General features: G+C 42.8%; 1 protein-coding gene across 1 annotated transcript in view; it reads right to left on the bottom strand.

Annotated features, from left to right (window-relative positions):
* LOC147890762 (protein GAMETE EXPRESSED 2-like) overlaps window positions 1-15,976 on the bottom strand; it is a 334,794-nt gene that overhangs the window by 7,461 nt on the left and 311,357 nt on the right. Inside the window, exons 15-17 of the mRNA XM_087389820.1 lie at window positions 5,589-5,745; window positions 1,995-2,173; window positions 1,596-1,708 (exon numbers count right to left, since the gene is read on the bottom strand). Of these exons, the coding sequence (XP_087245946.1) occupies window positions 1,596-1,708; window positions 1,995-2,173; window positions 5,589-5,745 (449 nt within the window). The remainder of the gene's footprint in view (window positions 1-1,595; window positions 1,709-1,994; window positions 2,174-5,588; window positions 5,746-15,976) is intronic.

The raw sequence follows: 15,976 nt of genomic DNA, 5'->3' as shown, positions 1-15,976 counted from the left end.
CCAAGGTGTGTATAATATCTATCCAAATATTGACAAAGTGTGTGTAACTTGGACGTAAGAACCATCCTAGGCCTCTATGCATCTGGATCTCCAAATATGCCATGGTGGTATACTAGAATCTCCCATGAAGTATCCACACAGGCATGTGCAAGTCTATAAGGGGAGCCAAGAACATTGTCCAAAGAGCATGACTTCACTAAACATCATCAAACCAAAAGAGCCCAAGAAGAGTCATATCTCTTATAAAGCCTAAGGCTCCAAAAGAGAAAGCCAAGTTACCATGCCGCAAGTCATGAAGAAGGGGGAAGGCATAAAGGTGCTCAATATGGTAGTGATGCCCTTACGAATGATCCTTGCTTGTATGTAGTCCTATAAGCAATGCTAAATAGACCCCTCAACAAAGAGGCAACAAATACAAGTAGAGTCAAGTTCCCCGAACATGGAGCTGCACTAGTTCATTGCAATCCCTTCATGAATAGAAAGCCAAAAGAAGAGACTAGTTTTTCTATTCTTAAGGAAATTCCAAGGTCTCTTTCGACATTACATTGATTTTGAGGGCCATAGTTCTTATTATTAGGGATAAAATCATAAATATGAATGGACACCATTTGTTGGCTATATTCTTGTAAAAGTAGGGAATAAATGATTAACTTTGTTGAGGGAGAGATATCATTTGTATGCAACAATGAATAAAGAAGAAGCTTCTTTCACTCAATTTGAGAGCTCTTATTTGGTTTAGTATGCTGGTAATCTCAATGTTGTTTTTCCTATTCTTTGTGTGTACATAGATGTTCTTGTCAAATTGCAAACAAAATATGCAAACAAAGAAGAGGGAGTAGATATACAAAGTAAGACAGTAAGAAGTGTCAATGCGAAGACATGGAACTACATAACAAACATTAAGCAAAATCTGCCTTATGACTGAGAAAACTTCCACAAACGTGGTAGAATAAGTTCCTTACTGGTCAGCCTACTTAGTCAGGCCGAATAAGCCAATCAGACTTGGTGGGCTGGTTGGTCTAGCCCGACCTAATTGGTTCAAGTTTGGTTGGTTTAACTAGACCTGGTTGGTTGGCCGAGAATCTAGGCTCAACCATGTCTGCATAGGTTGGCCAAATCTAGCCGTTGTTTAAGCCTCCAAACTAGCCCTTAACCTAGGCCTATGCACAATCCTTCACTTAGCCTTTAACCCTAGCAATGTACCTTGTCTAAACTCACCTCTCTAGGTGGGAACACCCACATGGAATCCCTCACAACCTAATGTAAATACTAGAAATGACTAACTTTAACACTTCTTCCTCAATGGGACTTGAAGTCTACCACCACTTATCGTGTTGTACTTAGATGTTCTTCCTCACTATAAGTTTGCGGTTTACCACCAATTGACAAGTCTTGGCATTGAAGTAACATCTATGTTTCCATTGAAGGCAATGTTAAACCTATTTTTTCCACATGTATCCCTCATCTTTTAACTTCAATATAAAGATTGGAGTAGACTATTACATATCTTAATAGTGATAGACTAGGGACTTGAACCGAACACAAGCTTCATTTGTTTTTTTTTTAATACATGAAAATTTAATTATTTTACATACCCTTGTTTTAAAGCTCGTTGTTGCAATTGAAATTGGTGGGGGTTAAATAACTTAAAGAACCTTGATGACTTTGGGATAGTAGGTGCCATTGGAATCCACATAGGGTTGTATGCCTGCATATGTGCATAACATATGTGGCAAATAAAAAGAGTGAATATACTTTTCTCGCTTTCGTAAGTACCTTTTGTACCTTAATTTAAAAATCTCTAAGTCCAATATTAGTCAATTCAATCCCAAAATTTACACAAGATAACAATTTTGCTAGACATTTTGAAACTCTCCAATATACGTTAAAGTTTGGAAACAACATTAAGAATAGATGGATGAAAAACCTAAACTGTTTATTAGAACTTGATCAAGATCCCAACAGAGATACTTGGGCATAAAAGAACAACATACCCGAGATATGTCGAAATGGATCTCCTCAAAAAGATAATCTTTGATCTTTCTAAGGGAATTTTTATGAGCCATTGATACAAAAAAATAAAGGAGAATAATAGCTGCCATAAAACTAAATGTGACAATTCCTCCAAGAATAATTGCAACCTTTGTACTAGTAACAAATTTCTTCCAATAACCTAAAACACAACATAGAAATGTACTTATTAAAAAAGAGCTGAATGTATCTCCATTATATACATAATGGGTGTCATTTATAAGCTTCTAATTGTCAAATGAAACATCTTAAAATTCCCAATACAAGTACATGATTGCTACCATTTGTAAAAGCTTATAAAAAGACTTTCAGAAATGAAACTCTAGCTTATTTTTAAATGTAGCATTTTCCATGACATTTTAGGTGAAGGAGGTTGTGGGCATCGTAACATGTCAAGTTTGCTTTAGTTGCCAAAGATTGCACAATGTTGTGGCATAGATGTTTGCTTTTACTTTTAAAAAGATAACCCTTCATGGTATTATCATCTTGGCATTTTTGTGCTTTCTTGAGCGTTTAAATCTAGTTGGAAAGTGCTTTTCTATAATAACGACTAGTCATTCTTTCACGAGGCAATAAATTATTGACTAGTATGTTGGTACATTATGGACTACTAAACGTGACTCCATGATCAAAAGTTTCTCATCTAGAACCTTTTATATTGTCTAAGTATCTCCATTACTGTTGGAACACTCCAATGAAGGTAGAAGGCTTAAATTATCATTTAACCTCTAGTAAGATAAATTAAAATATTGTTCACATCAATGCACTTAGGCATAAAATCCATATTGAGTCTTAAATCCTACACGCATGTTGTATAGAGTAATGTCGCACGTCACTTTGCATGAGGTTGACAAAACAAAAAGAAGGATGAGCCCACCAAAATGGAAAACAAGAGATAAATTACTTTAATATAGGGACAAGGCAAGACTTCCTCCAAGCCTGGATTTCATGTTGCTAACTTTATTAGTGTATCTTCTGACAAGAGATAAAGACAATCTTAGAAAAGATAGTAAAAGATGGGTGCATTAAGATTTGATTATAGGCATTGTTGGTAAGTTGTCCCCTAATGCATGATCAATAAAGACGACCTTTCCCATTTCTACCATTAAAGCCAAGAATAGGATTTGTTGAGGTTTCATCTAACTTGCATTGTGTCTTCATATTGTGCATAGCACTACTAACACAAAGAGGCACAAGGGTTAACCCTAGCTTGAAAGGGGTTTGCATACATTCATTCTTTCAAATAATATAGTATACAGTTAGTCATCTTTGGTGTGAATATATTAATTCTTTTCAACTAATATAGTGTATAGTTAGTCATTTGTGGCGTGCTATCTAGTTGTGCCCTCGCTCCTTATCCCCACTTTTCTCCTCTCCCTCTTCATATTTGTTCATAAGGGCAAAGCTTTCTTGTGTTCCGCTAAGACCTTGCAAGCCTTGAGAGAGATTGAGATTAAGACGTTCTCTGGAGTTTTTTTTTTTTTTTTAAACACACCCACACCACACTCATGCACCCATGGTCCTATCGAGGGGCACCCCACCCTGGACCAGTAGGCAATGGGTCCACAGCTGTGGCACTCACACACACCACACACACGACCCAACCACAAGCTAGGACTCCATACCCACCAAGATTTGAACCCATGACTTGAGGGTTGGCAACCCACCACTCAAACCACTAGGCCAAAGCCTTGGAGGCCTCTTGAGTGTTATTTTTAAAAATTCATTTTTGTTGAGAGAGTTTCATCCATTTTTTCCCCTTCATTTATTTCCATTCATTTGGAAGGAGAGATTTCCTTTCTGTTAGAGAGAAGTCTATCTTGGGAGAAAGAGAGGAGGCCTCTTGAGTGTTATTTTTGAAAATTCATTTTTGTTGAGAGAGTTTCATCCTTTTTTTTCCCTTCGTCTATTTCCATTCATTTGGAACGAGAGATTTCCTTTGTGTGAGAATCTTGGGAGAAAGAGAGTTGTGAGTAGTGACCATTCTAAGAGTGCATTCTGCCAGAAAACGAGAGAGATACCAATCTCTATAGACGAGTGTATAGCCAACAATCAACCTAACGGGACAATAGCCGACACAAGACAAGGATACATACAACGCTACCCTTACGGAAATTCAAGACGAGCAAGTGCCAAATGACTAGCACACAACTAACTCAACATAGCAACAAGATATAATGCAAGACAGAACTGCATATGCAAGCAACACAAGCAGAGACTGGCAACGCTACACAACTAGCAAACGAGCAACATCAAATAGACGGAAGACGGCACACAACCACTCCGCAAGACGTGACTCAGACGCCAGCGAGGGCAAACAGAGAGCACCATATGAGGCTGACCTACAAACAAAGCGGTTGGCAGGCAAGCAACTGACGCACTACTCGACGACATAGGTAGCGACGGACCAAAGCGTATAGACCAGACAACATACAAGCACAATCAGCGGTACAAGTAGGAATACACTAGACGCAGAGTAGCTGTCCAATTGGATGCAACGCGTGCTCACAAGAAGGCACAAGAATGACAAAAGGGGATGCGACAGACGAAGATCGATGATGATGGAATCTTTTGCTCACCCATGAAGATTCCTATCGAATGCTTTGTCTCCTTCAGAATCTCTTTTACAATCTGACACGTGATAGGGTTATCTGCCATGTCATCTTATCTGCCACATCATTAATAGCCTCACACTACTGACAATCCACATCATCATTGCCATGTAATTTGTGCCAAGTGACACATACAATGCCAGCTAGGCAGAGTTCCCTTGATTGCCATAGGCACACATTGCATGAGCCTTGATTGCCACATCACCTTTTTGACCCCTCCTTTTGATCAAGCCATAACTCAATCTAGGGAAGTGACTCTTTTTGTTCAAGATTCTAACTTGTTATACAAACCAACTCTTAGAAAAAGTTGTGAAAAGCTACAACATTTCATTTCCCAAAGCTTATAGGTACCTAAAGGTTGGGGACTAACAAAATCATTTGGACGGAGATGTTAAGGCATACTTATTTTTAGATTGCTGTAAAGATTGCTAATGTTTAAATTACCCCTTGTGGGTGATTCTAGCATATATATAAAAGCACAATTTGGTACATTACCTCAATTTGGTTCGTTGTTGATGATTATTAGATATGAATTTTAATATAGAGGAAAATTGTTATGACATTACATTGGTAACAAAGCATTGACTCCATTGGAAGCTTCAATGAGAAATGTGTAAATGTCCCAAGTGGAAACACACAAGTGCCTCTATAATTTTATGCAAACTCATCTTTTCAAGTGGTTTTCAAAACACACAATTCCCTTGTAAATCAAATTGCATGCACAATGGCACTCCTCTTCTCTTCTCCTTACACTTACCTATATGAAGTGGTGTCAAAGCATCTTTCCATATTTTTTTCTATGAGAGAGGGAGAGAGAGAGAGAGAGAGAGAGAAGAACCTTGAATAGTTAAAGAGAAGGGTGGAGAGAGGACCTTGAATGGTTTTAAAAATTCTGTAATATGACTAAATGAATTGCATGGAAGTCTCAAGTATAGAGCAACTTACTATGTAGACTTCCATATGCCATTGGCTTGATGAAAACAAAAGCAATTTGTTTTTCAACAGACAATGGATACGAGTCAAAAATGGAACAATTGCTATCAGCACCATGATACCCCAAATCATCAACCGTTATTGAGAGCAAGTCTCCATTAACAGTTCCCTGCAAGAATAGACAAATTATGAAATAATTATTATTAAATCAAGTCGATCAAACCAATACTTTATTTAGGTGATTATTACTCAATCAAGTATGCATGGTAATCTTAATATTATGAAAAGGATGAATTCTTATCATTAGAAATCTGGGCTTTACATATGAGAAAACATTGCTCAAGGACAGGTACGGTTGATACAACATTTTAAGAAAACCTTTAAGCATGTACAACTTATAGGCATATTGAAAAAAAAAAACTTATAGGCATATTAAGGTAGACTAATTGTTTCTATTTATCTGAGGTTGGGTCCCTTTTCCTTTTGGCAGTATTCCTTGCGGCCTAGGGTCAGTGCTGGAGGAAACATGCTCCTTATGGGGGGCTCCTACTTTGTTGCATATTGTATGCACTAATGATGCAAAGGGTGAAAGATGATGTACTATGATTGTACAAGGCATGCTATGGTATGGATGCACAAAAGGTACCGGTGCAAGAGGCATGGGGTCCAATTGTACAAGAAGATGAGAAAACACTTACCAAGAGGAAACCAAATCCCTTCGCCATAAACTCTTAACTACCATCCTTACACAGGCAAGCTCATAGCTCTGGACTCTTCTCCTCCTCCCCCATATACTCAATTGTCTTAGTGTTTCACCATCTTTACCTTAACGAAGCTGGTCACATCCCTTGGCAATGACCCTTGCGTTGTTCTATTGGTGGAATGACGCGCCCCTAACCCTCATTTCTTATCCCCCCAACCATTTCCACCACTCAGCTCCTTATAGAGAGCATGAGTCGACTAAATGTTGTTGAACCAAAAGAGCCCAAGAGGAGCCATGGATCTCATAAAGAATATGAGGCCCCGAAAGAGAGAGACAAGCCACCAAGCCCCAAATCATGAAGGAGGAGGGAACAAAAGTACTCAAAATTCTAGCAATCCCCTCCTAGATAAGCTTCGCTTGTTTGTGATCCCATGAACGATGCTCAATGAACTCCTCAGTAGAAAGGCAGTGAGGGAAAGTATAGGCTGATCCAATCTGGACCTCCACTGATTTATTGAATCCCTCCATGAATAGAAAGGTTAAATAAAATAGTGATTTTCCAAAGCTTTTTCCAAAGAATTTCTGCAAGACTGTAGGAATCTGGAAATTCTCTCAATGAGGTGCTCTCCTCCTTGCACTGCTATGTAGTGGAAGAAAGGGAGCTCTTCTCATGGTCCTGTACATAAATCTGCTCCCACTCCCTCTGATCCCAAGGCATGTACTTTATGAGGACACCTCCATAAAGTCAAATCCTCATAGACCCAAAGGAATGTGATTCGGTCTTAGGTCTATGTACCACTTGGAAGTCAAGAAACACTGCTCTGCATGGCCCGAAAGGGCTCAAAAACATCTAGAAGAATACCTCATCCCTCGACATAGATAACCTACCCCTAGAGTGAACTAAAAAGACCAAGGCACCCCATCTGTCCTATGATCTGAAGCTGGATACCTAACCTCGTAAAAGCCCCAAATCTTATAAAGCGATGGTAAGGCCTACCATCTATGAGAACCTTGTCCATGGCTACGTACTGTCACATCAATTTTGCAATACTGCAACTGAGCCCAACGTGTATATTCTGCAGGAACATGACTATGTGGTCATTCTCATTTCATGTGTGGATGATATTATACTCACACGGAATGATGTAGAAAAGATTGCAGCCATCAAGACCATGCTATTCTCAGAGTTTGAGATGACTGATTTGGGGCTGTTACATTATTGTTTGGGACTTGAGTTTTGGCAAATGGCATACGGCATTTCAGTTACTCAGTCCAAGTATGCCTTGAGTATAATTTAGCAATTCAATATGCAAGACAGCAAACCCGTGTCTACTCCTATGGAGAAGGGACTCAAACTTAGCAAGTATGATACTGCTGAGAATTCTGATAGCACATTATACATACAGCTGGTTGGGAAGCTCATCTATTTGTGCTCTACCAGGCCGGATCTTTCTTATGCCATGCGCTTGCTATCCCAGCTCATGCAATCTCCTACTATCACACATTGGAAGTCAGGAGCTCATCAAGGTCAAGACAGCCCCACTTCTCCTTTGGCAACGATGTCTTCATCAACAACCACTTCTGCAGGTGTGGTGACTCCTGCATCGAACTCGACATCTGCTGGTCGATCTGGTCAAGCTGCTATGTTCTACCTCCTCTCTCAACTTCTTCTATGCTGCCTTTTCCACTCTCTCCTCTTTCCTACTACCTACCCATTAAACATGGCTTCTTCTCTTTCCCAACTTCTCTCACATCATTTCTAACCCCCACATCTTCTATGTTCTCACCATCAGCTTATGCAACACCGGGGCCTTCCGCACATGCAGGACCTTCTATGTACACTCTTTTTGTGGCTACATCACTAGGTGACTTCGCCATTGTGGTCCTCTGTAGGAGGCGTCGTCTCATCAGCCTCACCACCGTATGCGTCCATGGCACCCACACTTGGTACGACTAGGACAACCTTCAACTCTTGCACCTGGTTCAGGCCCTGGAGTGGGTAGGGGTGTCACGTCCACCATCGTGGTTCTCAATCTGCTGAAAGAGGTAGACTTCTTCAGTTGCTCAACAAAGTCCATGTGAAACTCTGAAGTCCAAAGTCCACCTCCATGAAGACACTGAATCTTATGTCTCACAGCATGTAAGGCCAAAGGGTGGTGAATGAGCATGCTTTTCTTCATATCTTTCCTTCATCTTTGGAGGATGCAGCGGACGTGTGGTACAGTCGATTCCCCCTAATCACAACAATACCAATTGAGTTTTGCACCAACAAAACTTTCAACTACCAACCGCTCGAGAGAGGAGGGCTGGTCAACCAGGTGTTACTGGCCACTGCCTAGTTTGTTTGTTCATGCTGGTGCTGTTCCAAGGATAGTATCACTCAGCTTAAGAGACCAGTAAGGAACTTTTTGTGGAGTGGACTAGATGGTGCAGCAGATGTCATAGCAGGGTGCCTTGGGAGACCCTTATTCTCCCCATATGGGAAGGGGGTCTCAATATCATTGACCCAGATTTGGAGTGCAGGGCATACAGTCCTGTACATCCACCTCGGGAGGAGACTGAATGGACAGCACTAGACGGATCCTTACTTCAGCCCATCTCATATCCCCTTCTTCACCTCTTATGACTGCCATTCTGAGAGCTTGGGACAGCTTAGAGGTACAGTGTGGGGAGTTCACCCCTCATCTCATGAAGAAATTGACAAGCAGCCCGTCATGTGGAATGAAAGCATACTTGATGAGCATGGCAGACCGCTAGGCATGTCGCATTATATGCAATGGTCCAAATGGAGGGGCGCTGCCTCCACGGTGAGGTCTTGGAAAGCTTTCAAAAGCTTCCAAAGGATCAGAGAGTTTTATAAGTTAGTCATCTCAGAGAGAGTGCATGGAGGATTCAACAAATAGATGCAGCCATACCAGTGGAGTGGATGGATACAAATGATATGCCTATTATGGGTTCCACTTGATTGGTTGCTTTTACGAGGATGAGTATTCCTCTTCAAGTTATTGCTTTGCAGGACGTACATGAGGATGCCCTTGTATTTGATGTTCATTTAGGAGGGATGCTACACATATCACCTGATGATATCCTTCTAGAGGTAGGCTTCAAACCAGTCAAGATTGCAGGCTATATGGAGCATGGTACAGATATCCCAACCCAATTCTGCTGGCCCTGGGTTCATGGAGACCTTGGTGAACGTGCATGGTGGAGAGGGAGAGGGTAGGCTAGGGAGAGAGATAATGATACTCAAAGAGAGACATAATGAAATGGAAATGAAATAGCAAGAGCAATGAGCAAAATGAAAGTACTCACATGTAGACTAAAGAGCTTGTAGGCTTGATACTTGATTGATGTGACAAGTGACACGTACAGCTTTTATATAGAGCACACATACACATATGAGTACCAATGCATATGGTATAACTCCCAATGTGACACATGGCATCCATAGGACACACTAGACTAAAACTCACACTAGGACTCACTAGAACAAACCAAAACAGACTCAACTTGACTCCATTTCCTAACACCCTCCCATGGAGGAAAGGTGAGTGACTATTGGAATGGAACCAAGACTAGAACATGACAATGACAGTCATCGAGCTGTGCAATGACTGTCTAGAACTAGACATGGCTCCCATGCTAACTCAGAGGCAAGTGAGCATGGCTAAAGGGCTAGTGAGCATGGTATAGACTCAGAGGCTCACGTAGCATGGCTCAGAGGCTCATCATGCATGGATGCAGGACCAACTCAGTGGTCTAGGAGACCAATGCATCAACATCTTGAAACTCACATGCCAAGCCTGATAAATAGACCTTGGCTCCCACGGTATATCCCCCTCCTGGATCTAGGGACTAATGAGGGACTTGGAGCCACACATGACAAATATAAAATCAATACATCATTTAGGAGGACTATCCAAGGCTGATAACTTTTTTTGATACCTCAAACATTCATTTTAGAGGGACTACTCAGGGTAGAGAACCTTTACTGACCCCGATCATAGAAAATTAAAATATATTTAATTCATTTCATGCATAGCAAGGGTAGAGAACCCGTAAATGACCCAAGTAGCTGCCACACATAAGAGTGCATATCCCGATCCGAAGAAGTATGTCGGTAAAGAATATGGTGACAATGCCCCGAATGATATGTCGATGTCAGCCATGGGAGCAGCTATAAGGAGAAATCACATGATGACTCTCAAAATATCGCGATGTGAGTCACCAAGATCCTAGTAGAGCCTCAAATTTGAGCAATTATGCCCAAAGGAGAAAAATGCCCAAATGAACGTACCAAATAGTAATGAAATTACATCAACCCAAAAAATTTACATGTCAGAGGCTTAAATTATGCCAAAGGACTGCAAGAGTCAAAGAGCCCTAAATTCTGGAAATTAGGGTTTTTGTCAAAAATTAGAGTTTTCAAAAATTTAAGGCATTTCGAAATTTAATGCAGTAAACTGTCCTACCAACACTCAGGAGCCCTCTGATCATGAAATTCCCAAAAAATAATGAGTATCCAACCTGAAATTTCAAAACTCGACTTTTAGGTCAAAAAACACAGTTTTGATTGTTTTTCTCATATTTAAGCACTGCATTTGCTGTTCAGAGTGTCGTCCAGCAACAATAGAGGTGGGCAACTGTAGAGGTAAAGGCAGCAGCTGAAAAATGACCTCAACAAAATCCTAAATCGTCCAAAACAGTGTGGTGGTTGGTAGAGAGGCCATGAACTTGCTTAAAAAGGGGTCTAGAGTGAAGTCTTCGCGATGAAGAGCTCCAAGACCAGTAGCTTCATCAATGGCAGCAGCTTCAAGCTTGAATTTGTTGAAGAAGAGTAGCTCATGGAGAGGCTAAGGGTGAGAAGAGAACAAGATGGGGAGAAAGGAGTGGAAGGGAGCTCAATCATGGAGGAGAGGATGGCTTCCATTTGTGGGCTTCCCTCGTCCTTTAGATTGAGCATGGAGAAGGGAAAGTTAGGAAAGGAGGCTCTAATACCATATGAAGGTGCATGGTGGAGAGGGAGAGAGAGAGAGGGTAGGCTAGGGAGAGAGATAATGATACTCAAAGAGAGACATAATGAAATGGAAAATGAAATAGCAAAATGAAAGTACTCACATGTACACCAAAGAGCTTGTATGCTTGACACTTGATTGATGTGACAAGTGACAAGTATAGCTCTTATATAGAGCACACACACACATATGAGTACCAATGAATATGGGATAACTCCCAATGTAACATGTGGAATCCATAGGACACATTAGACTAAAACTCACATTAGGACTCACTAGAACAAACAAAAACAGACTCGACTCCATTTCCTAACATTTGGCTCTATGGACGTGTCCCCATCAGATTTTGCAGTGGGACCCTGGGGAGTGAGAGTGGATTGATGAAAGGCATCGAGAGAAGAGCATCCCCTTATTTTGTTACACGGTTAGAAAATTCAACTTAGCTGTAGAGATTGGAGGCCCTCCAGATCTCCTCATAGGACAGCTTTCAGATTTCTGCAGGGGTGCAAAAAAACTTTTGGTTGAGACTCTAGAAATCTCTCAAGAATAGAAAAATCACTCTATTCTTTTGGCTTTCTATTCATGGAGGGATTGCAGTGAACCTATGGAGATTCAGGTTTAGGGCTGAGCCTACATGTCCTCGATGCCATTCTACAGTTGAGTCAATTCAGCATTGCCTTTGGGAGTGTAGAGAGGCGAGGACAATCTGGAAGGGTGTTGCCAGGATCTTATGCACTTTTCATAGAATACCCTTCTTCATGACCTGGGGCTCAATTGCTTAGTTATCTCTTATGGGGTATCAGGTCTTCTTCGAGGGACGGGACTCAAATGGAGCTTTTTCCGTTCTACGACCGTTGTAGCGTCATAAATGCGCACAGACAATGCGCACAGACGCTACAGGAAACAATAGACAAATGATACGCGTAACATCCATGAGAACGGAGTACAGATATGCAAGAGAATGACAAAACGCTGAAGAACATTGTATTCCGGAGCAATAGCTCGCACAACATCTGTGTACACAATGACCTCAAAATGCTAGTAATAGCATGCATACAGAACCGTGTGACAGTTAGAGAAGCAGCCGTTGAAGACCCCAACTACTTGGAGATCCGAACCGTCAACCCTTGCAGCTAACCTACCCTCGCACACCCCTCTAGGTCACTGCTACTAACCCGCATGGTTATGCAATAACACATGGCACTCACGGTGGACTGTGCGAACCACACATGCACATCCCCGGACTGAAGTCAAATGCCTTACATGGTGCAAAGTGTATGTGCAACAATCATTTTAGGCATAGCCTCGACAGAGAACCAGGTGCGGTAAGTTAAATCTCACCCTTCACTCAGTACACAAGAATTACAAAGCATCTCATTCCAAAAAACATTCAGAAAAACATCCACTCTCTGTAGTCACAATGCCTGTCTGAACATCCTTTTTTTATTTCTCCTGCCTGTCCAAAAGCATCTCCGCATTTCGGACATCTTCGATGTTGCCTGTCCAAAAGCAACCATTATAGTGATGTATGCGCTTAGCTGGGTAAGCACACCGATACTTTATTCTGTGAGGCCCTTTTGTAGCCATCGCCGTAGTTCTACTCTTCATCCGAACTAGAAATGTATTGAACAGGTGCAACAATGCCACCCACCTTGCTCAGTCCCGCATCACTGCTCTCAGGTAACTCTGTCTGCAACTGCGTTGTTGCTCCACTCGAACCAGCAGCCGCAGTCGTCTCTAATTGCCTCTTCCGCATGAACATCTTCAATCTTCGATCTTGCTCTAGATCCATCAGCAATTGTAACGGACGCGGCTTGGATCTATCCACTACCTGCTATTTAGGCCACTGCTCCATGGGTAATACTTCATCTATCCATGCACCCAGCGGTAATTGCTGCTAACACCGTTCATGTGCCGTCACAAGTCTTCGAATCACCATCGGCTCATAGGAAGGGGGATCTGGCAACCCCGAAAAAGGCGTGTGCTTATTATAATACTTCCCCAGAAACTTATCCGCCTCTTTCTACCGAGGACGAGGAGGTAGTGATAGACTGAAAGAATGGGCGCACAATTCCAACCACAGACAAAGTGAAAGCCTCTGCCACTTCAACGCATCTATTCTTTTGCTGTTGGCGAAGAACGGCTTCCACAATGCCTTCTGCCAGCTCTTCATATTTGGCTTGCCAATCCTCCTCAATCTGCACTGACTCCGCAACCATTCCTTTTCCCTTATCTACACCACCGCCATCAGAAGAAGTACTAGGCCCCTTTGGTCCAGAACTAGTCGGCACCTGTGGACCCTATTGCTGACCGGAGCCCACCCCGCACCAGCTCCCGCATCGTCGTCCGTCCAAGGTTGTCATTCGTGCGGAACCAGCTCCCGACAGGTCTGCGGAACAACAGTCGCACTCCATCTTGTCTGTCCCATTCTGCCTGCACATCACCCTGAAGAGCTTCCACGAGCGAGCCCATCTACTCCATATTAACACTCACATTTCTTGAAAACGTTCACAAATACTCCGCCAGTGCATTGGTAGTATGTCGGCGTAGCAACTCACGCTCAACGCTCGACAAATACTCCGCATGCAGCTACTGCGTGGCCTCCGAATGTGCTTCCGCCACTTGAACTCTGGCTTCAAGGACTGTCATCCTGTCCTCCAGTTGCCGCACCCGCTCCTGCTGACCTTGTAGAGACTCATTCTCCATGCGCAATTGCGTGACTTCCGCCTCTAAGCTAGTCACTCTAGTAGACTCTCCCCTCGCACCAATTTGTGTAGCTATCCGCGCGAGCAAATGCGAACGAAGCTGCAGTTGCATGTGCATAGGCTACGCCCAAAAATTGAACCCAGTAGAAGACACTGGAGACACAACCGCAAACTTCGAGATCGCCGTTAACACTTCTGCTACCGACACCCTCGCCGCATCAGAGACCGCCACTGATGTTGTAGGAGTCACCGTAGTCGTCATTGCTGCACTCTGCTGAAACTCAACCTCCATCACCGCCGGTGTACACGTTGGTTGCGCGATCATCCCTCCATCCATAGGCAAAAAGAGATGCTAATGAATCAATGGCACCATCAACTCCAGATGCGAACTCCACAGCAGATCCTACCACCAACTGTTGGCAAAGCGCCGATGCTGATGGATGAACAGCCACCCTCTGCCAATCAATACTGCTGAAACTTTGAATTTGTAGCAGCTGGAGGCGAGCATCAATCGACTGAGAATCAATATACACCAACGGAAGAAGAGGAAGAAATTAAGCATGAGCCATCCCCATGGCGAGGCGAAGGAGAAGAAAAGAGATAACAATGGATGCCGATGAGAGCTGGAAGGCAAATGCACTCAAGAGAACTGCAAGTGCGATGAAGAGAAAGCAACAAGCAACTGGCATGCAAATAATTGCTCAAGAGTTGTAATTCAGATTGCCAATATCCCGCCCTTACATGGTGGCTAGGCTAGGACCTCGCATAAGATTGCTGTCATCATGCCGCGAACCCTTCTGCCACGTGTCCTCATGCGATAGCTCTGCCACCTCCACCTCAATCCAGGAAATCTGTGCCTCATTAGAGATGGGAAATGGGCATTGAAGATTGCCGTCATGATGGTTTGGACGAAGCCGAAACCCATTAACTGGATGTGGAAGTACGTGCCCTTGCAAATCTGCAAGATAAAATGATGTTGATCCGCAATCATGAAAAACCCAGAATGGACCCGACCATCGCAATTTCAACTTTCCCGGCATTTTTCCAAGGCAAGTGTTGAACAGAAGAACTAGTTTCCCACGCTCAAAAGATTTCTTCTTGGAAGCCAAATCCACCCTCTGCTTGCACCGTGCTTGAACCTCCAAGGTGAGATAATAGCTCTCCAGCCGCAAATCATCCAATTGGTCTAGAACATCCAACCAGAATACCATAGAGTCCTATGGGGAAGAGGCCTATCCTCCACCGCAATCCTCAGACTCGGAACAATATGCTTGATCGGCGTGATTGCTTCCAAGCCAAACTCCAACTTAAAAGGAGTCAACCCCGTGGCCACCTTGAATGATGTGCGGTAAGCCCATAATGCTGCAAGTAACTTCTCATCCCAATCCGTGTGGTGCTCATTCACTAATAGTGACATGATCTGCTTGAAAGTATGATTTGTAGACTCTGCCAATCCATTCGCTTGCGGATAATAGGGGGAAGACTTCTTGTGAATCACCATATAAAAAGCATTCATCCGCTTGATGACTTTGTTGACAAAGTGAGTCCCCCTATCACTGACAATTTCAATTGGACACTCGAACTGAGTGAACACATCGTGGTAAAGGCACTTTGCGACTGATTTTGCGGTATTGTCCCGCAAGGCCCAAGCTTCCACCCATTTGGTACAATAATCCGTGGCTACCAAAGTGTAGCAATTCCTTGTGCACGCAGCTGCGGGCTTGAATGGACCCATGAAATCTAGGCCCCATTTTTGAAATGGCTCCAGAGGCAAGATGGGATTAAGTGGCATGCGGTCTCGATCAGTGGGCTGTCCCAACCGTTGGCAAAGGTCGCAACTTTTTGCAAACCATCGAGCATCCTTCTGTATGGTTGGCCACCATAACCCTGCCTGCAAAACTTTCTTTGCGGTGACTTCACCCGCAAAATGGCCATCCAAAACCCCACAATGAGCTTCCATTAGCACTGTCTCCTATG

This window comes from Dipteris shenzhenensis, chromosome 18 (assembly GCF_047967505.1).
Source record: "Dipteris shenzhenensis isolate YYH24624 ecotype China chromosome 18, Dip_SZ_1.0, whole genome shotgun sequence".
NCBI classification, from domain to species: Eukaryota; Viridiplantae; Streptophyta; class Polypodiopsida; order Gleicheniales; family Dipteridaceae; genus Dipteris; species Dipteris shenzhenensis.
Note: the sequence above shows the minus strand (reverse complement) of the source record. Positions and strands in the feature narration are given on the sequence as shown.